This window comes from Hemiscyllium ocellatum, chromosome 2 (assembly GCF_020745735.1).
Source record: "Hemiscyllium ocellatum isolate sHemOce1 chromosome 2, sHemOce1.pat.X.cur, whole genome shotgun sequence".
Lineage (NCBI taxonomy): Eukaryota > Metazoa > Chordata > Chondrichthyes > Orectolobiformes > Hemiscylliidae > Hemiscyllium > Hemiscyllium ocellatum.
The window spans coordinates 5,034,837-5,058,375 of NC_083402.1; the positions used below are offsets into that span (position 1 = coordinate 5,034,837).

Sequence of the window (23,539 nt, forward strand, 5' to 3'; positions counted from 1 at the left end):
GCCCATGGAGAGGGAGTACGTGGTGCCCATGGAGAGGGAGTACGTGGTGTCCATGGAGAGGCAGTACGTGGTGTCCATGGAGAGGGAGTACGTGGTGTCCATGGAGAGGGAGTATGTGGTGCCCATGGAGAGGGAGTATGTGGTGTCCCTGGTGCGGAAGTATGTGGTGCCCATGGAGAGGGAGCACTCGGTGTCCATGGAGAGGGAGCACTCGGTGTCCATGGAGAGGGAGTATGTGGTGCCCATGGAGAGGGAGTACGTGGTGCCCATGGCGAGGGAGTACGTGGTGTCCATGGAGAGGGAGTACGTGGTGTCCATGGAGAGGGAGTACGTGGTGCCCCTGGAGAGGGAGTACGTGTTGCCCATGGAGAGGGAGTACGTGGTGTCCATGGAGAGGGAGTATGAGGTGTCCATGGAGAGGGAGCACTCGGTGTCCAGGGAGAGGGAGTACGTGGTGCCCATGGAGAGGGAGTATATGGTGCCCATGGATAGGGAGTACGTGGTGTCCATGGAGAGGGAGCACTCGGTGTTCATGGAGAGGGAGTATGTGGTGCCCATGGAGAGGGAGTATGTGGTGTCCATGGAGAGGGAGTACGTGGTGCCCATGGAGAGGGAGTACGTAGTGCCCATGGAGAGGGAGTACGTGGTGTCCATGGAGAGGGAGTACGTGGTGCCCATGGAGAGGGAGTACGTGGTGCCCATGGAGAGGGAGCACTCGGGGTCCATGGAGAGGGAGCACTCGGGGTCCATGGAGAGGGAGTATGTGGTGTCCATGGAGAGGGAGTATGTGGAGTCCATGGATAGGGAGTAAGTGGTGTCCATGGAGAGGGAGCGTGTGGTGCCCATGGAGAGGGAGTATGTGGTGTCCATGGATAGGGAGTAAGTGGTGTCCATGGAGAGGGAGTATGTGGTGCCCATGGAGAGGGAGCGTGTGGTGTCCATGGAGAGGGAGCACTCGGGGTCCATGGAGAGGGAGCACTCGGGGTCCATGGAGAGGGAGTATGTGGTGTCCATGGATAGGGAGTAAGTGGTGTCCATGGAGAGGGAGTATGTGGAGTCCATGGAGGGGGAGTATGTGGTGTCCATGGAGAGGGAGTATGTGGTGCCCATGGAGAGGGAGTACGTGGTGCCCATGGCGAGGGAGTACGTGGTGTCCATGGAGAGGGAGTACGTGGTGTCCATGGAGAGGGAGTACGTGGTGCCCATGGAGAGGGAGTACGTGGTGTCCATGGAGAGGGAGTATGAGGTGTCCATGGAGAGGGAGCACTCGGTGTCCAGGGAGAGGGAGTACGTGGTGCCCATGGAGAGGGAGTATATGGTGCCCATGGATAGGGAGTACGTGGTGTCCATGGAGAGGGAGCACTCGGTGTTCATGGAGAGGGAGTATGTGGTGCCCATGGAGAGGGAGTATGTGGTGTCCATGGAGAGGGAGTACGTGGTGCCCATGGAGAGGGAGTACGTAGTGCCCATGGAGAGGGAGTACGTGGTGTCCATGGAGAGGGAGTACGTGGTGCCCATGGAGAGGGAGTACGTGGTGCCCATGGAGAGGGAGCACTCGGGGTCCATGGAGAGGGAGCACTCGGGGTCCATGGAGAGGGAGTATGTGGTGTCCATGGATAGGGAGTAAGTGGTGTCCATGGAGAGGGAGTATGTGGAGTCCATGGATAGGGAGTAAGTGGTGTCCATGGAGAGGGAGCGTGTGGTGCCCATGGAGAGGGAGTATGTGGTGTCCATGGATAGGGAGTAAGTGGTGTCCATGGAGAGGGAGTATGTGGTGCCCATGGAGAGGGAGCGTGTGGTGTCCATGGAGAGGGAGTACGTGGTGCCCATGGAGAGGGAGTACGTGGTGTCCATGGAGAGGGAGTACGTGGTGTCCATGGAGAGGGAGTACGTGGTGCCCATGGAGAGGGAGCACTCGGGGTCCATGGAGAGGGAGTACGTGGTGCCCATGGAGAGGGAGTACGTGGTGCCCATGGAGAGGGAGCACTCGGGGTCCATGGAGAGGGAGTATGTGGTGCCCATGGAGAGGTAGTATGTGGTGTCCATGGAGAGGGAGCACTCGGGGTCCATGGAGAGGGAGTATGTGGTGCCCATGAGGAGGGAGTATGTGGTGTCCATGGATAGGGAGTAAGTGGTGTCCATGGAGAGGGAGTACGTGGTGTCCATGGAGAGGGAGTACGTGGTGCCCATGGAGAGGGAGTACGTGGTGCCCATGGAGAGGGAGCACTCGGGGTCCATGGAGAGGGAGTATGTGGTGCCCATGGAGAGGGAGTATGTGGTGTCCATGGAGAGGGAGTATGTGGTGTCCATGGAGAGGGAGCACCTGGGGTCCATGGAGAGGGAGTATGTGGTGTCCATGGAGAGGTAGTATGTGGTGTCCATGGAGAGGTAGTATGTGGTGTCCATGGAGAGGGAGTATGTGGTGTCCATGGAGAGGGAGCACTCGGGGTCCATGGAGAGGGAGTATGTGGTGCCCATGGAGAGGGAGTATGTGGTGTCCATGGATAGGGAGTAAGTGGTGTCCATGGAGAGGGAGTATGTGGTGCCCATGGAGAGGGAGTGTGTGGTGTCCATGGAGAGGGAGTACGTGGTGCCCATGGAGAGGGAGTACGTGGTGCCCATGGAGAGGGAGTACGTGGTGCCCATGGAGAGGGAGTACGTGGTGCCCATGGAGAGGGAGTACGTGGTGCCCATGGAGAGGGAGTATGTGGTGTCCATGGAGAGGGAGTACGTGGTGTCCATGGAGAGGGAGTACGTGGTGCCCATGGAGAGGGAGTACGTGGTGCCCATGGAGAGGGAGCACTCGGGGTCCATGGAGAGGGAGTATGTGGTGCCCATGGAGAGGGAGTATGTGGTGTCCATGGAGAGGGAGTATGTGGTGTCCATGGAGAGGGAGCACCTGGGGTCCATGGAGAGGGAGTATGTGGTGCCCATGGATAGGGAGTATGTGGTGTCCATGGATAGGGAGTATGTGGTGTCCATGGATAGGGAGTACGTGGTGCCCATGGAGAGGGAGTACGTGGTGTCCATGGAGAGGGAGTACGTGGTGCCCATGGAGAGGGAGTACGTGGTGTCCATGGAGAGGGAGTACGTGGTGCCCAGGGAGAGGGAGTACGTGTTGCCCATGGAGAGGGAGTACGTGGTGTCCAGGGAGAGGGAGTACGTGGTGTCCAGGGAGAGGGAGTACGTGGTGCCCATGGAGAGGGAGTACGTGGTGCCCATGGAGAGGGAGTATGTGGTGTCCATGGAGAGGGAGTACGTGGTGTCCATGGAGAGGGAGTACGTGGTGTCCAGGGAGGGGGAGTATGTGGTGTCCATGGAGAGGGAGTAAGTGGTGTCCATGGAGAGGGAGTATGTGGTGCCCATGGAGAGGGAGTATGTGGTGTCCATGGAGAGGGAGTATGTGGTGCCCATGGAGAGGGAGTACGTGGTGTCCAGGGAGGGGGAGTATGTGGTGTCCATGGAGGGGGAGTACGTGGTGTCCATGGAGAGGGAGTACGTGGTGTCCATGGAGAGGGAGTACGTGGTGTCCTTGGAGAGGGAGTACGTGGTGTCCTTGGAGAGGGAGTACGTGGTGCCCATGGAGTGGGAGTCCGTGGTGTCCATGGAGAGGGAGTACGTGGTGTCCATGGAGAGGGAGTACGTGGTGTCCATGGAGAGGGAGTACGTGGTGTCCATGGAGAGGGAGTACATGGTGCCCATGGAGAGGGAGTACGTGGTGCCCATGGAGAGGGAGTACGTGGTGTCCAGGGAGAGGGAGTACGTGGTGTCCATGGAGAGGGAGTACGTGGTGTCCATGGAGAGGGAGTATGTGGTGCCCATGGAGAGGGAGTACGTGGTGTCCAGGGAGAGGGAGTACGTGGTGCCCATGGAGAGGGAGTACGTGGTGCCCATGGATAGGGAGTATGTGGTGTCCATGGATAGGGAGTACGTGGTGCCCATGGAGAGGGAGTACGTGGTGTCCATGGAGAGGGAGTACGTGGTGCCCATGGAGAGGGAGTACGTGGTGTCCATGGAGAGGGAGTACGTGGTGCCCAGGGAGAGGGAGTACGTGTTGCCCATGGAGAGGGAGTACGTGGTGTCCAGGGAGAGGGAGTACGTGGTGTCCAGGGAGAGGGAGTACGTGGTGCCCATGGAGAGGGAGTACGTGGTGCCCATGGAGAGGGAGTATGTGGTGTCCATGGAGAGGGAGTACGTGGTGTCCATGGAGAGGGAGTACGTGGTGTCCAGGGAGGGGGAGTATGTGGTGTCCATGGAGAGGGAGTATGTGGTGTCCATGGAGAGGGAGTATGTGGTGCCCATGGAGAGGGAGTATGTGGTGTCCATGGAGAGGGAGTATGTGGTGCCCATGGAGAGGGAGTACGTGGTGTCCAGGGAGGGGGAGTATGTGGTGTCCATGGAGGGGGAGTACGTGGTGTCCATGGAGAGGGAGTACGTGGTGTCCATGGAGAGGGAGTACGTGGTGTCCTTGGAGAGGGAGTACGTGGTGTCCTTGGAGAGGGAGTACGTGGTGCCCATGGAGTGGGAGTCCGTGGTGTCCATGGAGAGGGAGTACGTGGTGTCCATGGAGAGGGAGTACGTGGTGTCCATGGAGAGGGAGTACATGGTGCCCATGGAGAGGGAGTACGTGGTGCCCATGGAGAGGGAGTACGTGGTGTCCAGGGAGAGGGAGTACGTGGTGTCCATGGAGAGGGAGTACGTGGTGTCCATGGAGAGGGAGTATGTGGTGCCCATGGAGAGGGAGTACGTGGTGTCCAGGGAGAGGGAGTACGTGGTGCCCATGGAGAGGGAGTACGTGGTGCCCATGGAGAGGGAGTATGTGGTGTCCATGGAGAGGGAGTACGTGGTGTCCATGGAGAGGGAGTACGTGGTGTCCAGGGAGGGGGAGTATGTGGTGTCCATGGAGAGGGAATATGTGGTGTCCATGGAGAGGGAGTATGTGGTGCCCATGGAGAGGGAGTATGTGGTGTCCATGGAGAGGGAGTATGTGGTGCCCATGGAGAGGGAGTACGTGGTGTCCAGGGAGGGGGAGTATGTGGTGTCCATGGAGGGGGAGTACGTGGTGTCCATGGAGAGGGAGTACGTGGTGTCCTTGGAGAGGGAGTACGTGGTGTCCTTGGAGAGGGAGTACGTGGTGCCCATGGAGTGGGAGTCCGTGGTGTCCATGGAGAGGGAGTACGTGGTGTCCATGGAGAGGGAGTACGTGGTGTCCATGGAGAGGGAGTACGTGGTGCCCATGGAGAGGGAGTACGTGGTGCCCATGGAGAGGGAGTACGTGGTGTCCATGGAGAGGGAGTACGTGGTGTCCATGGAGAGGGAGTACGTGGTGCCCATGGAGAGGGAGTATGTGGTGTCCAGGGAGAGGGAGTATGTGGTGCCCATGGAGAGGGAGTATGTGGTGTCCATGGAGAGGGAGTATGTGGTGTCCATGGAGAGGGAGTATGTGGTGTCCATGGGGAGGGAGTATGTGGTGTCCAGGGAGAGGGAGTACGTGGTGTCCAGGGAGAGGGAGTACGTGGTGTCCAGGGAGAGGGAGTACGTGGTGCCCATGGAGAGGAAGTACGTGGTGTCCATGGAGAGGGAGTACGTGGTGTCCAGGGAGAGGGAGTATGTGGTGTCCAGGGAGAGGGAGTACGTGGTGTCCAGGGAGAGGGAGTACGTGGTGTCCAGGGAGAGGGAGTACGTGGTGCCCATGGAGAGGGAGTACGTGGTGTCCATGGAGAGGGAGTACGTGGTGTCCAGGGAGAGGGAGTACGTGGTGTCCAGGGAGAGGGAGTACGTGGTGTCCAGGGAGAGGGAGTACGTGGTGTCCAGGGAGAGGGAGTACGTGGTGTCCAGGGAGAGGGAGTACGTGGTGCCCATGGAGAGGGAGTACGTGGTGTCCATGGAGAGGGAGTACGTGGTGTCCAGGGAGAGGGAGTATGTGGTGTCCAGGGAGAGGGAGTATGTGGTGTCCAGGGAAAGGGAGTATGTGGTGTCCACTGGCACAAAGAACTGATGGTCCACAGGACTGAGCTGCATTATCACTACAGGGATGGTATATTAAATTAATTTTGATGCATTTCTGTTCTAAATTCAGTGTAATGCAACTGAAACAATATATTTGAACAAACTGTTAAGTCCTTCATCTTTTAGAATGGTTTGCAGGTTTCGCTTCATTAATATGTAAATCCCAGAACTTCTTTCAGGTCACATTCTCGAGATAACCTAAGGTGTTATGAAAATAAGATGACATCTCAACTCAGACAATGCATTAAAGATTATAGTCTTTGAAGGGTTTGTGATGGAGCGTCACTCTGAAAGCTTTTGCTTCCAAATAAACCTGATGGGACTGTACCTGGTGTTGTGTGATTTTTTTAAACTTTGTCCGCCCCAGTCCAACACCAGCATCACCACATCATAAACTGTTAGTGTTCATTTAAGAAGAGCAGATTGTGGACCAGCAGCCAGAAGGCATTGCAATCATTAGATCTGGACGTAGCATGAACACGAGTTCGGGTTTCAGCAGAAAGTGAATTGGGAAATGGATATAGCTCAATGATGTTACAGAGGGAGATAAAGACGGTGCTGAAAATGTGTTGCTGGAAAAGCGCAGCAGGTCAGGCAGCATACAAGGAGCAGGAGAATCGACGTTTCGGGCATGAGCCCTTCTTCAGGAAAACCTTCAGGATTTCCTGAAGAAGGGCTCATGCCCGAAACGTCGATTCTCCTGCTCCTTGGATGCTGCCTGACCTGCTGCGCTTTTCCAGCAACACATTTTTCAGCTCTGATCTCCAGCATCTGCAGTCCTCACTTTCTCCTAGATAAAGACGGTCTCAGTATTATCTGGAAGATGAAATTTGGAATCTCATCTTGACGATTGAATGGGACACCGAGGTTGTGAACACAAGGGCTTAATCTCAAAGAGAGGGATAGAGACAGGAGCTGGGGAACCTATACATCACATTTCACAGCCTTATAATATTTCAAAGCTCCATATGATCAAACACTCTGGTATAATGGAGTCACCATTGTAACATGATGGTTTTGTGTACAGTGAATTAATAAATTAATAGATGGTTATTAATTTAATAGAATATAGCAGGCCCTTCAGCCCTTGATATTGCACTGACCTGTAAAACTAATCTAAAGCCCATCTAACCTACACTGTTCCATTTTCATTCATATGCCTATCCAACGACCATTTAAAGTTGGCAAGTCTACTACTGTTGTAGGCAGTGTGTTCCACGCCTCTATTACTCTCTGAGTAAAGAAACTACCTCTGACATCTGTCCTGTATCGATCATCCCTCAATTTAAAGCTATGTCCCCTTGTGCTCGCCATCACCATCCAAGGAAAAAAGCTCACACAGCGTGTGCCTTCTTAACAACCCGATCAACCTGGGTGGTGATCTAGGTTGTACAGAACCTGAATATTGCCGATGCATTTGGAACTGATAGAACAGGGAACAATAAAGGATAGGAGCAGGCCCTTCGGCCCACCATGTCTGCACTGACCAGGATTCCCATCTGTCTGCACAAAGTCTATATCTCTCTATTCCCTGCCTGTTCGTGAGTCTGAGATCATTAGTCTGTCCCTATGCCTCTTGAACATTGTTATGTATCTGCTTCTCCCACCTCTCTGGTTATCATGTTCCAGGCACCTGACACTGCCTCATATATCTCCATTATACTGTCCCCCTCTCACCTTAAACCTATGCCCGCCCACAGTATTTGACATTCCCACAATAGGAAAAAAGACTCTTGACGATCCCCGCCTCTCATAATTTTATACACTTCGATCAGGTCCCCCCTCAGCCTCTGACACTCTCGCGAAAACAACCCAAGTTTGTCCAACTTCTCCTTGAGGTGAACGACATAGTGAGCACTTGCACAGAGTGGCTAGGGAAGAACTGTTTCCCCCAACAGAGAGATCAGTGACAGATTTAAGCTGTTTGGCAGAAGGTTTGATGGGGATGTGAGGATAAACCCCTTTCCCTACCCCCCCCCCCCCGCCCCCAAAGTGGTGGGGGTATGGAACTCACTGCCCAGTTTGGTGGTGGAGGCAGAAACCCTCATTGAAAAGGAACCTGGACCTGCTCCTGAAACACTGGGAGCCGCAGGGATCCAGACCGGACAGTGCGGTTAGCATGGACGGATAGTTTATTCAGCTGGCACGGACATGATGGGCTGAATGGCCTCTTTCTGTGCTGGAACTAGTCTATGATTCTATGGGAAAAAGATTTTATACGTTATGCGAAAAGAGTGTTTGGCAATTGTTCCCCTTTACTTTGATACTTTGCTCCAATTGCCGTGACCAGTGCAAGGTGAAAAACTTCAACAAACTGTGTGTTTCTTCAGCGATTCTCAAATAAAAATCTGTTTCAATGCTGTTGGTTGAGGTTTACACATTCACTAGAACCACCAGGGAGGGCTCCCCTGCTGTCCTTCAAAATAACACATGAGTCTGTTTCAGTGCTGGGCCTCTCTTGCCTCTTGACTCTAACACAGTCAGATTCTACACAATAACCTGAGAGGGTAGAGCACCCCGTCAGGCTAACATTTCTTCAGCACGTCAGAACCAGTGACAATGCAACGCTCCCTCGATACTGCGCCATTCCTTCATCACAACCACCTGATGAAGGAGCAGCACTCCAAAAGCCAGTGCTTCCAAATAAATCTGTTGGACGATAACCTGGTGCTGTGTGATTTTTAACTTTGTAAACTCCCATCCAACACCGGTTCCTCCACATCGTTCAAAGCGAGGGAGGGTTGCTCAGTCTCTGACACTCGTGGGCATTGCATGGCCGCGTTAAGCAGACAAAAGTGAAAAGTAAAGGTGATACACTGGTAATAGTACCTGTGCTTTCATGTCGTAGAGTGCGGCACAGTCTGGCGTCAGTTGAATGGCTTCATCCCACCGGCCGATTGCATCCCAGTACCTGTGGCAAAGAGAGAAGTCTCACCTTGATCACCCAGGCTCTGCATAAGAAGAAGGCAGCCTGCACAATCCTGCCTGAGCAACGGTGGAGCTCCCTACATGGTCTGAAATGACAATGATTAGGAAGGGGCTGAAAATGTGTTGCTGGAAAAGCGCAGCAGGTCAGGCAGCATCTAAGGAGCAGGAGAATCGACGTTTCAGGATAAGCCCTTCTTCAGGTTTCCTGATGAAGGGCTCATGCCCGAAACGTCGATTCTCCTGCTCCTTGGATGCTGCCTGACCTGCTGCGCTTTTCCAGCAACACATTTTCAGCTCTGGTCACCAGCATCTGCACTCCTCACTTTCTCTTCCATGATTAGGAAGGGGTCAGGCTGAGTGAGTGAGCAAGCACCCCGAGGCTACACAGAGGCAGACCAGGAATGAAGACTGCTGCTTCCAGACGCAACCATAGTGCCTGCTAATGCTAGATTGCAAACTAATAAAACCAACAGGAAAACTCCGTCTTTACCTGAGGATGGACAGATTGTGGAAACCTACAACTGCAAAGAATCATGAGGCAAAGTGAGGTGAATTTAACAGAAAGCTGAATAAATAGAGGGAGCAGAAAAACTGACAGAGTGAGACAAAGGGTAGGGGAAGTGAAGCATCAAGAACTGCAATGACCAGTTGGGCTGAATGGCCTGTTTCTGTGCTGTTGTACCTGTGTGACTGGTGTACAAATCTTTCCAGCACAGAATACCAAATACAGTAGTGAGGTCCAATTTATAGATGCGCACTTTCCCTCCTTTCCAAACCAGAAGCTTGTAAAAACATAGGACTTGGAAGTACAAACGAATTAGGCAAAGCCAGCCCACTAATGTTTTGATTAGGTTGCAGAGGTCTGATCAGATCGCACTGTACTCAGACTTCAAAAAGATGTTGGATAAAGTGCCACATAACTAACTTGCTGTCAAAGTGGAGGCCCTGGGAATAAGGGAGCCAGCAGCAGCACAGTTTATGAAGCTGGCTGTGACAAAAACAAAGGATACTGATCATCCACTTGCTTTCCATAGGCTCCATCCCAATTCATTATCAGGATTCCTGCTTTTCCTTGATCTATATAATGACCTACATTTTGAAAAGCCGGATACAATTTCACAACTTGTAACAATTATTTTTCTTTCTTATTCATTCATGTATTGTTATTGAGGCCAGCATTTACTGCCCATACCTAACTTCCCTCAAGAAGGTGATGATGAGTTGCCTTCTTGAACTTCTGCAGGCCATGGGTTGTAAGGACACCCACTTTGGTGCTAGGAACGGAGCTGGAAGATTTTGAACCAGTGACAGCTACAAGACAGGATGGTGTGTGGCTTGGAGGGGTGCTAAACAGGCAGGCTGCTTAGCACTGGATGGTTGAGTGTTGTTGGAGCTGCATTTATTCAGGTACACGGGGAGTATTGCATCACACTCCTGACTTGTGCCCTGTAGCTGGTGAGTCAAGAGGGGAGTTACTCGCTACAGAATAACTGGCCTCTGACCTGTTCCTCTTGCCATAGATCTGGGAAGGGGAGTGGCATCATAATGTCACAAACCAGAAGCCCAGAATAATACTGTGGGGACTAATACTCTAACCCCAGCATGGCAGTAGTGGAATTTGAATTAAATTCATAAACTATCTTGAATATTAAGCTTGTTAATGGTGATCCACGAACAAATAAAAATACCATCGAATATCATAAAACTCTCTCTGATTCATCAGCGGTCTGTAGGGAGGGAAATCTGCTGTTCTTACCTGGTCTAGCCTCCACGTGACTCCAGACTCACATCAATGGAGTTGGTTTTTAACTGTCCCCTGAAGTGGCTGAGCAAGAAACTCAGTCCAACAGCAATTTGTGGGTGGCATGGTGGCTCAGTGGTTAGCACTGCTGCCTCACAGCGCCAGGGTCCCGGGTTCGATTCCAGCCTCGGGCGACTGTCTGTGTGGAGTTTGCATGTTCTCCCCGTGTCTGCGTGGGTTTCCTCCCACAGTCCAAAGATGTGCGGGTTAGATGAATTGGCCATGGGGAATTGACCACAGTGTTAGGTGCATTAGTTGGGTAAATATAGGGGAGGGTAAGAGAATGGATTTGGGTGGGTTACTCTTCAGAGCGTCAGTGTGGACTTGTTGGACCAAATGGGTGAAAGTAAGGACTGGAGATCAGAGTCAAGATTAGCATCGTGCTCCTCGGATGCTGCCTGACCTGCCGTGCTTTTCCAACACCGCTCTAATCTTGTTGGGCCAAATGGCCTGTTTCCATACTGTAGGGAATCTAATCTAAATACTGGTCTTGTCAGCAATGCTCACATCCCATGAAAGAAAAAAAATCCCACCTAACAACCTATGGGGTGGCACGGTGGCTCGGTGGTTAGCACTGCTGCCTCACAGTGCCAGGGTCCCAGGTTCAATTCCCGCCTCAGGCGACTGTCTGTGTGGAGTTTGCACGTTCTCCCCGTGTCTGTGTGGGTTTCCTCCGGGTGCTCCGGTTTCCTCCCACAGTCCAAAGATGTGCAGGTCAGGTGGATTAGCCATGCTAAATTGCCCATGGTGTTCGGTGCATTAGTCAGAGGGAAATGGGTCTGGGTGGGTTACTCTTCAGCGGGTCGGTGTGGACTGGTTGGGCCGAAGGGCCTGTTTCCACACTGTAGGGATTCTAATTCTAATCTTCTAACCTAATCAACCAATCGGCAGCCTTTTTTCACGTGGTTTGAAGTGCTGCTTGAAATGTGTCTTCTTGCAAGTGTCCGGATGAGCACAGGGTGAAAAGCTTCAGCATCATGTTTTTTTTTCTGCAATACTCAAGTTCTGTGTGACCAAGTGACATGGAGAGGGTGCAAAGAAGGTTTACCAGGATGCTGCCTGGACTGGAAGGCTTGCCTTATGAAGAAAGGTTGACTAAGATCAGACTTGTCTCTCTGGAGAGAAGGAGGAAGAGAGGAGACCTGATCGAGGTGGACAAGGTAATGAGAGGAATAGATAGAGTCAATAGCCAGAGACTTTTCCCCAGGGCAGGATTGACTAGGACAAGGGGCCATAGTTTTAAGGTGTTAGGAGGAAACTATCGAGGGGATGTCAGAGGTAGGTTCTGTACACAGAGAGTTGTGAATGCATGGAATGCGTTGCCAGCTGTGGTGGTGGAAGCAGAGTCATTGGGGACATTTAAGCGACTGCTGGACATGCACATGGATAGCAGTGAGTTGAGGGGTGTGTAGGTTAAGTTATTATATTTTACGTTAGGATTAAATCTCGGTACAACATAGTGGGCCTAAGATCCTGTTCTGTGCTGTACTTTTCAATGCTCTATGTTCAATGTTATTACTCATAGAATCAGAGAAGCCCTACAGTGTGGAAGCAGGCCATTTGGTACATCGAGTCCATACCAACCCTCCAAAGAGCATCCCACCCAGACCCACCCCACCTAGCCCTGGAACCCTGCATTTCCCATGGCTAACCCACCTAGACTGCACATCCCTATGGGGCAACTTAGCTTGGAGGAAGGAGGACTGCAGGTGCTGGAGATCAGAGTCACAAAACGTGGCTGGAAAAGTACAGCAGGTCAGGCAGCATCTGAGGAGCAGGAGAGTCGACATTTCGGGCATGAAAGGGTTATGCCTGAAACATTGACTCTCCTGCTGCTCGGATGCTGCCTGACCTGCTGTGCTTTTCCAGCACCACACTTTTTAACAGCAATTTAGCACGACTAATCCATCTAACCCGCACATCTTTGGACTTGACCTTATTCATTCACCAGATGTGGGTACATTCTGCAAAAACTCACCCATAGCAGAAGATATAATATGGACAGTACTGGGCCTATTTGACAAAGGAATATTTAATTTTTCTCTATTTAGTTTGGAAGCTCTGTTGACTCATTTGTACTATGTCACTGTGTCAGTAAACAAACAAATATATATCATAAACTGTTTAAGAGTAAAACTAATTAACTATGAGCCAGCTGGCCCAGTGGATAAGCTGAGGGGTCTGAGTAACCTTCATGTACTGTAAATAAAAAGAACCGGAATTGCGTGATAACGTAGACACAGGCGATAGCAAACTGTGGGTTCCGGATTTGCACCATCAGTCTGCGAGGCAGATGTACAAAATTAATGTCCCTTCATCAGCCGCTGACAAATTCGTTAATAATAACTGGTCACTAGCTCAACACGTTATCAGTAACTGACTTCAGTAACCCAGACAAAGAGGGGGTGGGATGGGGAATGAAGACGGGGTGAATTTGACGGAGGGGTACTCTTGAATTTGACACCCGCTGTAAAGTGCGTGTGGGATGATGGTGAGAATGTGATTAGACTTTCCCATGTTTTCACCCATGATGAGATAACCCTTGGCATGCAGGCTTTGGAGAAGGACTTGGTGGGGTAGTAGAGATCAGACTGAACCTGGGGATCTCCACCTCAGGAAGAATCAGCCACTCAGGAACGGGAAGCTCGGAATAGCTCCAAACGGGAAACAATGGCAATGCTTCACAGCCAACGTACTGAGCAATCCCCTGTTACACACCCCGAACTGGGGAACAGAATGTGAGAGATCGATACTGGGTCAGAATACAACAGCCAGTTCTGTCTGTCACCATCTAACTGGTGTAGTCTCCATAGCAACACCTCTACCAATCAAAGCCCATTTGCCAACTAATCATCACCTACTTCTCAGACAGTGCAGTTCTCCCTTTAGCTTGAGATTCTTGTGGACATCCTGATCAGTGTCAGATGAAAAGCCTTGACAAAATTTGCCTTTTTTTCAGCAATATTTAACTTTGCGTTGTCTGTAAACTTGGATGTACAAATCTACATTCCTTTTTTATAGTAAATTAAGAAAAATGAGGCCCCAAAATAACACCCCTGGGAAAATACCACTTGCCACAAACTGCCAATCAGAAGTCCCTTCGTTTGCTGCTCTCCTCCACCTCCACCTAACGGTACAATTCTGAGACTTTTGTGTTTTGGGACCGCACCGTTAAATTCAAAGTAAAATGACAACAGTCGGTTGAGTTCCTCTGAACTCTTCGAGGAGAAAGTGAGGACTGCAGATGCTGGAGATCAGAGCTGAAAATGTGTTGCTGGAAAAGCGCAGCAGGTCAGGCAGCATCCAAGGAGCAGGAGAGTCGACGTTTCGGGCATGAGCCCTTCTTCAGGAATGGCTTATTTACCCTCCTGAAGAAGGGCTTATGCCCGAAACGTCGAATTTACTGTTCCTAGGATGCTGCCTGACCTGCTGCGCTCTTGCTCTGAAGTCTGCCAGGCAGTAAGGCAGGAGGGTATGATGGCTAGGCATCAAAGAAGACTTGGATTGTTTAATTGGGAAATAGGTGCAAAGTGTTTGTATGGAGACACATACAATAGATCCTTGTGTAACACTGGACAGGGGGAATCCTCAAAGCCAGTGCAAAGTGTTGAGGAAAATGTCAGCTTGTGAACATATATGGGTCAGCTCATTTGGCTGGACGTGGATATAGAAAGATGGCTACAACATCGGTTCAATTCCCGTACAGACTGAAGTACCTTGAAGGACTCTCCTTCTCAACTTCTCCCCTTACTTGGGGCGTGGTGACCCTTAGGTTAAACTACCGCCAATCAGCTTTTTGGTCTTACGGGACAATAGTGACTTCACCTTTTGGAAGAGGAGGAGCCAGTGGAACAGATCGTAAGGGCGCTGAGAGCCCAAAGTCAAATGGGTTGCTAAAATGGTGGCGGGAAGGCTGAAATGGGAAAATAAACACTGTAAAAAGGAGAAAATGGTCAGCTCACTGACACACATCAAACTCCCTCCACAGACACGGCCAGACTTTTAAAATACTGTGCTCAACTCTGGTCCCCCGGCTGTAGGAAAGATGTTATTACACCTGAAAGGGTTCAGAAAAAATTTACAAGGATGTTGACAGATTTTAGGGTTATCTGTAAGAATAATAGGGCAGTTCATTCCACATAAGAACCATCTCTGTCCTTTTTAAATCTTTCTCCTCTCACCTTAAAATTATGCCTGCTAGTTTTGAACTCCCTCACTTGAGAGAAAAGACATTGGTTATGCACCTTATCTATACCCCTCATGATTTAATAAACCCCTATAAGGTCACCCGTCACCCTCCTACGCTCCAAGGGAAAACGTCCCACCCTTTCCAGTCTCTCCCTATAGCTCAAACCCTCCAGTCCCAGAAACAACCTGGTAAATCTTTTCTGAACCCTTTCCACTTTAATACTCTCCTTCCTATAGCAGGGCGATCAGATCTGCAAACATGACCACAAAGATGGCCTCAGCAATGTCCTGTACAGCTGCAACGTGACATCCCAACTCCAATACTCAGTGCTCTGACCAATGAGGTCATGCATGCTGAATGTCTGCTTCAAGGAACTATGTACACGAACCCTTGATCTCTCTGGGCAGACAACACTGCCCGGGACCATTAACTGATCATAAAATCTAATACTAAATGTTTGTCTGCATTTATCTAAATTAAACTCCATCTGCCATTCTTCAGCCCATTGACCCAGCTGATCAAGATCCTGTCGTATTGTTAGATAAACCTTTTGTCCTGCCCACTATACCACCAATTTTGGTGTCATCCACAAACATACTAACCATACTTTCCATATTCTCATCCAAATCATTTCTATAAAAGACAAGCAACAGTGGGCCCAGCACCGATCCCAGTGGCACAACACTGGTCACAGGCCTCCAGTCCCAAAAACAACCCTCTATGCCCAGCCTCACTCCCTCCTACCCTTGAGCCGATTTTGTCTCCAATTGGCTAATTCTCCCTGGATTCCATGCGAACTACAATATAGACTCCTGTCAAAGGCCGTGCTATAGTCCATGTTGACAATGTCTACAGTTCTGCCCTCCTCTACCTTCTTGGTCACATCCTCAAAACACTCGTAAGGTTGAGATAGATAGATTCTTGATCGATGGGGAATCAAACGTTATGGGGAAAGGCCAGGAAGGTGTATGCGAGGAATGCCAGATCAGCTACGATTCTTTTGTACAGCAGAACAAGCTCGAGGGGCTGAATAGTTTACTGCTGTTCCTATTTCTTCTGGTCTTATGCATTAAAGACATTTTAAAAGATAGAAAGACATCATTCCACTTTATGGTTTTAAGCAGATGTTACCTGCAAAATATTACTGTTTAACTAGTGTTTTCAGTCATTCACTACAGTAAACATGTGACTATAACAGCCATTCAGCCCATCAAGCCTGCCCACCATTGTAACTCATAGCTGATCATCTCCTTGCGCTGTCTCCATATCCCTCCAGAAACCTGTGGATTCTCTATTCATCCTCATCTCAGTCCAAGATGGCCTCTCCCTTCCCATGGAATGAGAATCAACAGCCAAGGAAAACATCTTATCCATTTCCACCCTGTCACAAACTATAAGAAGTTTATAAGAAGTTTCGCTGAGATCAACTCTCATTCTTCGAAGCTCTACCTCAGATCTGAATCCCACGCACTGGTGGAAGAGGAGAAAGGCAACACACTTACTGTTCTGGACGATAGTTATCCCTAAGGGTACATCAATAAGAAAGGTTAAATGGCTTATTAACTGTCTACACAATCCAGAATTTATTTTTGTTAATCAGATTGATGGAGTTACTGTATACAACTCCATTTAATCACTGGCAATAGGAGCAGGAGGAGGCCATTCGGCCCCTCAAGCCTGCTCTGCCATTCAACAAGATCATGACTGCTCTGCCCCAAGCCTCGACTCCTCTTTCAACACCCTGATATTTCAAAATTCCATCCACCTCCTCTGTAAATGCTCTCCATTATCTTGCCTCCACACCTCTCTGGGATAGAGAATGAGAGACGTTCACTGCGGTCGGGGGAAAGAAGTTCCTTTGCCTCGCAATTTTAAATGAGTGACTCATTCATTGTGTAACTGGTCCAAGAGTCCCCTACCGGTAGAAGCATCCTCTCAGCATCTACCTTCAGAATTTTGTATGTTTCAATAAGATCATCCTTACCCTTCTAAACTCTAATGAATAAAGACCTAACCCTAATAAACTAACCAATTAATTCCAGGAATCAGCATTGTTAATCTCTTTCAAACTCCCACCAATGCTTTCCTTAAATACCAGAACCAAAATGGTACACACGACTCCAGATGCAGCGTCATCATCACCCTGCACACTTGTGACTTTGCTGTTTTTAAACTCCAACCCTAAACAACAAAGGTTAAGCTTCCGTTTCCTTTCCTAACGATGTGCTTTACCTGTTTGCTAGCGTTTTGTGTCTCACAACCACACCCAGCTCCCTCTGTGCTCACTGCTTTGCAGTTTCTCTACATTTAAACAATAGACTGCCTTTCGATTCTTCCGACCAAAGTGCATGACTTTCCTACACTCAACTCCATCTCCCACTCAACCTATCAGAGTCCTCATGTCCCCAACACAACATGCCCTCCCACTTATCACCAGATAATCTGGACACATTACACACTGTCTCCTGCTCCAAGTGATTATACAGATGGCAAACAATTGAGGCTATAAGGACTTGAAACACTTCGCTAGTTATATCTGTCCAACCTAAAATAAAGACCCATTTATCCTGCTTCACTGACTTCTGCATGTTAATTAATCCATGCTAATACATTACCCTCAGTACAGTGAGATCCTCCCATTTTGTGCAATAATCTTTTACGTGGCAAGTTATTAATTGCCTACTGGAAATCCCAGTACATCGCATCTACCTGTTTCCCTTTAGCAACTCTGCATGTTATACTCCTCTAAGAAATCTAGCCAATTTGTTGAACATGATTTCCCTACCACTAAACCCTGTTGCCTGTTTGATTGTATAAAGCTTTTCTAAATGCCCTCCTCTTTCTTTCTTCACAATGGACTCTAGTATTTTCCCAATGACAACAGTAGGCTAACTGGCCTATAGTTCCCTGTTTTCTGTTGACCTCCCTTCTTGAACAGAGTGTCACATTAGCAATTTTCCAATCTGCTGGAACTTTCCCAAACTACAGTCAGTTCTGGAATATATCTCTACTATCGCATTGGTCACTTCCTCGAAATTCACACGGACCTCATTAAAGGGTCTCGTGTGGGACACGGGTTAGGAAGTTAAGAGCCCATGGGATTTAGGACAATTTGATAAATTGGATCCAAAACTTCCTTTGTGGAAGGAAGCAGAGGGTGATGGTCGAAGAGTGCTTTTGTGACTGGAAGCTGCCTGTGTTCAGTGGCGTACCACAGGTCTCAGGGTGAGCTCCCTTGCTGTCTATGTTGTGTACATTAATGACAGTAAGTTCGCAGATCACATGAACATTAGCCTGGGAGAAAGCCTTAGACTGCAGGCGGATACAGACGGGCTGGTCCAATGGGCTGAACAATAGCAAATGGAATTTAATCCTGAAAAGTCTCAGGTGATCATTTTGAAAACACTGAGGCAAGGCAGAACTTGAATGATAGAATTCTAGTGAGTGCAGATGATCAGAGGGACCTTGGTGTGCATGGCCCTAGGCAGCAGGACAGGATGAATCAAAAACTAATCAAGAGAAAAATAATTTATTAGAACAGTTGGAGATTTAATAATCAGTGAGGAAATGGTGGGCAGTTAAAGAGTTTTTATAGCACAGTAAAAGACCTGACTGTATAAAACCACTGGATGCAGGCCATCAGGGCCACGGCACCTTGTCTACCTTCTGCCCTACTAGTTTGTCAAATATTTTGTCCCTTGTGATACAGACTGTTAAAAGACCTTTCCTCCCATTACTCAGCTGCTATCATTGTGATATGAACAGTGTCCTCCTCTGTAGACTGAAGCAAAATGCTGGTTTAAACTATGTGCCATTTCCCTGTTCCCCATTGTTAATTCATCAGCTGTATCTTACAGAGCTCCCAGACTTACGGTTTGTATTGTATAACCTGGAGAAGCTCTTGCAGTTTGTTTTTATATTTCTTGCCAATTTTCTTCCATAATCACATTTTTTTCCTTTTTATTAGTTGTTCAGCAATCTGTCAGTGGTTCCTAACAGTTCCTAAGCTCCTGTCCTACCAGTAGTTTTCACCTCGCTGTGGGCTTTAATTCCTGACTGGATACTCTCCTTGACTGCCTTTACCATCCACGGGGTGCTCCATGTTTATCATCAAATGCTTCTTTTTGACCAGAATAAAGTTTTGCTGAGCGCTATGCAACCTTCACCTGTTAATGACCACAATCCAACAACCTTTCATTCACTCAAACTAACGTAGCTTCCGACACAGGATGGATATAAAGGGGGTCAAATAAATGCAGGCTTTCCTCATCTAACAGATCACCATCTGACTCGCATTTGTTTGATCTTTCTTCAATCACCTCAGTCTTTCTTGTCGCTGTCTCTGCTTTGAACTGCTGCTGCCTTTTGGGAAACATCGTCATGAAATTTAAACAAAGAATCATGATTGAGGCATGCTGAGAATTAGCAACAAGGAGCAGTTTATCCCCTGGATAGTTCCAAACTGAGTCCTAAAATCTGATTCAAATAAACTGTATGTTTGTCTTGGATGTTCTTGTGAAACAGTTGCATGTCTTTCAGCCCGCCTTGTGCCCTGGGAACCAGGGAAATATCTTACCTGCAATGCCCTTGTCTTTTCCTTTGACTATTTTCCACCCCCTGACTCTTCAAAACTCAAGAGAACTCTGGCACAATCTCTCCAAATCTGACCACAGCAGATGTTGAAAGTTACATTAAATTTGAAAAATCTGCAAGAAACCGTTAGCCCAACTGCAGATTGTTGGAGTAAACCCCAAATGATTCATGAATGTCCTTTAAGGAAGAAGACTTGCCAGCTTGATCTCCTCTGGCCTCCACGTGACTCCAGACCCACCGCCAACACGACCGATTCTGAAAACCTCTCTGAAACAGCCAAGAGACACACTCAGTTCAAGGGCGATGAGGGATAAATGATAAATGTTGGCAATGGTATGAACTAAGTAAAAAGGTAAACTAAGGTGGGGAAATTACCCACTGCACACAGACAGTGATGGAATGGGAGCCAGCCAAGCCATGGGGGTGAGCTGTGTTAGTGATCACACTCAGGGCAGTAACAAAGGGGGACCACTGTTGGTGTGAGCCAGCCATGTATATCACAGTCACAATGACAACACCCTCACGCGGGAGTAACACTCAGACACAATGAATGGCCCCAGCAGGGTAATATTTACAGACAGTTACCTAACTGCATAGACAAGTCAGCCGAGAGGGGAAGCTAAGCAAAGCCACCGTGTGAAAGATCTAATGAACACAGCGTGCCATGAGAACCATCCACCACATTCCTATAACACAGCTGGGTTTGATAACTCAGAGGTTCCCAAAACCTCTTTGCCCAAGGATTCTCTGCCAAAGTTACCAGAGACCGTCGGGCAATCTCCTAACACCACCACAACCAAACCACACTCCAAGTCCATACTCTATCCCCTGCTTACCACCCAACACTCTCACGTCACCTTCCGCTCCCCCCTCCCCACCGTACCCTGCCCACAGTCTCACATCACCCTCCCAGAAACCTCACAGTTACACGTCACCCCCAGTCCCCTCACAGTCTCAAATCACCCCCTCCATACCTGCCCACAGTCTCATGTCACCCCACCCCGTACACCCCCAACAGTCACACATCACCTCCCCCTGTGTATCCCGGTGTCTCCCTCTCCCTGTGTATCCCGGTGTTCCCCTCCCCCTGTGTATCCCGGTGTCTCCCTCTCCCTGTGTATCCCGGTGTCCCCCTCCCCCTGTGTATCCTGGTCTCCCCCTCCCCCTGTGTATCCCGATGTCCCCCTCCCCCTGTGTGTCCCGGTGTCTCCCTCCCCCTGTGTATCCCGGTGTCTCCCTCTCCCTGTGTATCCCGGTGTCCCCATCCCCCTGTGTATCCTGGTCTCCCCCTCCCCCTGTGTATCCCGATGTCCCCCTCCCCCTGTGTGTCCCGGTGTCTCCCTCCCCCTGTGTATCCCGGTGTCTCCCTCCCCTTGTGTATCCCGGTGTTCCCCTCCCCCTGTGTATCCCGGTGTCTCCCTCCCCCTGTGTATCCCAGTGTCCCCCTCCCCCTGTGTATCCCGGTGTTCCCCTCCCCCTGTGTGTCCCGGTATCCCCCTCCCCCTGTATATCCCGGTATCCCCCTCCCCACTGTGTATCCCGGTATCCCTGCCGATAGGGCTGCCCTGAGGAATGTCCCGGATTTGCCAAGATGCAGCAGGAAACAAGCTGCAGTGCTGGAACTCCTTGTCCTAGCTAGTGGGCCAGCTGGCACTCTCCGGGGTATTGTCACATCAGGGTTTTCGGGAAAGTCTCTTGTGCTGCGGTCTGACAGTGTGTTTTCACTTAGCAAAGGGAATTCTCTGACGGTTGAGACTGTCATGGGTTTGCAGAGCGAGCTGTGTTTTTCTGCACGGTAATGGAGATCAAGGAGCCTGGGTACCTGTGCCTTGCCAAAAGCAGTAACTAACAGGGCAGGCTCTTGGCCAGTGAGGAGTGCAAGGTACTACCTGAGGCCACAGAGTGTTGAAGGGGAATGGCCCAACATCGTGGGCTGAAGGGCCTGTTCTATGCTGTACTGTTCTATGCTCTGCTTGGTCACCAACAATCTCTGCTGAAAATGTGTTGCTGGAAAAGCGCAGCAGGTCAGGCAGCATCCAAGGAACAGAAATTTCCTGTTCCTTGGATGCTGCCTGACCTGCTGCGCTTTTCCAGCAACACATTTTCAGCTCTGATACTCCAGCATCTGCACTCCTCACTTTCTCCACCAACAATCTCCGCTGAGAAAGGGCTTCACTCCCAAACTCCAGCCTCCCATTCTCAAGGCCCAGAGCCATTTTACTCAGTGAACACAGACAGATGGGAGTGATGTAGTGGAGTGTTACTGGAGTTACAATCCAGAGACCCAGCCCTGGTGGGCCGAGGACTTGGGTTAAAATCCTACCACACCAGAGGAAAATAAACCAAAAACAACACATGGACAAGGAAGTGCTGGCCCTCCATTTTGAAGGTTACAAGCTGCGTTAGATCCGTCTGCCTCAATCTCCAGGTTTACCGGCTTCTCCTCCCGAAACAAGCAGTGGGTGGGAATTCAATTTGATGAATAAATCTGGAATTGAAGCTTGAAGCTTGGCTCAGTAATGACCATGAATCACACAGACACAGAAACAGGAGTAGGCCATTCAGCCCTTTGAGTCTGCTACACCGTTCTATATGATCAGGGCTGATCATCCAAATCAGTCCCCTAATCCCCACTGCTCCCTTTCTCCTTTCAATCTCTTGAGTCCCAAGAACTATGTCAAACTTAGGGACAAGTGAAACTATAAGTGATTGCTGTAAAAACCAATCACCTACCTGGGCTGACTAATGCCCTTTAGGGAGGGAGATCTTGTGTCCTTGCCTGGACTGGTCTACATGGGACTGCGGATACACAGTCATGTTAAGTCTGTAAGTTAGCTCACTGAGCTGGAAGGTTTGTTTTCAGACGTTTCATCACCAAACTAGGTAAGACCATCAATGTGAGTCTCTGGGGATGGGCTGGTATTCGTGATCCTGCTCTCTACTTATAGGTCTTGCTTTAGAACATAGAACATAGTGAAGTACAGCACAGAACAGGCCATTCGGCTCACAATGTTGTGCCGAGGATTATTCTTAATCTAAAGTAAAGTAACCTAACCTACACACCCCTCAACTCACTGCATGTCCAGCAGTCGCTTAAATGTCCCCAATGACTCTGCCTCCACCACCACAGCTGGCAACACATTCCATACATTCACAACTCTCTGTGTACAGAACCTACCTCTGACGTCTCCTTTATACCTTCCTCCTAATATCTTAAAATAATGACCCCTCGTGCCAGTCAATCCTGCCCTGGGGAAAAGTCTCTGGCTGTTGACTCTATCTATTCCTCTCATTATTTTGTACACCTCGATCAGGTCTCCTCTCTTCCTCCTCCTCTCCAGAGAGACAAGTCTGATCTAAGTCAACCTTTCTTCATAAGGCAAGCCCTCCAGTCCAGGCAGCATCCTGGTAAACCTTCTTTGCGCCCTCTCCAAAGCCTCTGTATCTTTCCTATAGTAGGGCAACCAGAACTGGACACAATATTCCAAGTGTGGTCTCACCAGGGACTTGTAGAGCTGCAGCAAAACCTCGCGGCTCTAAAACTCGATCCCCCTGTTAATGAAAGCCAAAACACCATATGCTTTCTTAACAGCCCTATCCACTTGGGTGGCAACTTTGAAGGATCTATGTACTTGAACACCCAGATCCCTCTGTTCCTCCACACTGCCAAGAATCCTGTCTTTAATCCTATATTCACCATTCAAGTTTGACCTTCCAAAATGCATCACTTTGCATTTATCCAGGTTGAACTCCATCTGCCATTTCTCAGCCCAGCTCTGCATCCTGTCTATGTTGCGCTGCAGCCTGCAGTAGCCCTCTATACTATCGACAACACCTCCAACCATCGTGTCATCTGCAAATTTACTAACCCACCCCTCAACCTCCTCATCCAAGTCATTTATAAAAACTACAAAGAGCAGACGCCCAATAAGAGAACCCAGCAGGACTCCACTCACCACTGACCTCCAGGCAGAATACTTCACATCAACAACCACTCTCTGCCCTCTGTGAGCCAGCCA

The 23,539-nt window shown here is 49.6% G+C and overlaps 1 protein-coding gene across 1 annotated transcript in view; it reads right to left on the minus strand.

The window, feature by feature from the left end:
* Nucleotides 1–23,539, minus strand: part of ttc33 (tetratricopeptide repeat domain 33) — a 126,391-nt gene that overhangs the window by 66,198 nt on the left and 36,654 nt on the right. Inside the window, exon 3 of the mRNA XM_060842326.1 lies at nucleotides 8,839–8,920. Within this exon, the coding sequence (XP_060698309.1) occupies nucleotides 8,839–8,920 (82 nt within the window). The remainder of the gene's footprint in view (nucleotides 1–8,838; nucleotides 8,921–23,539) is intronic.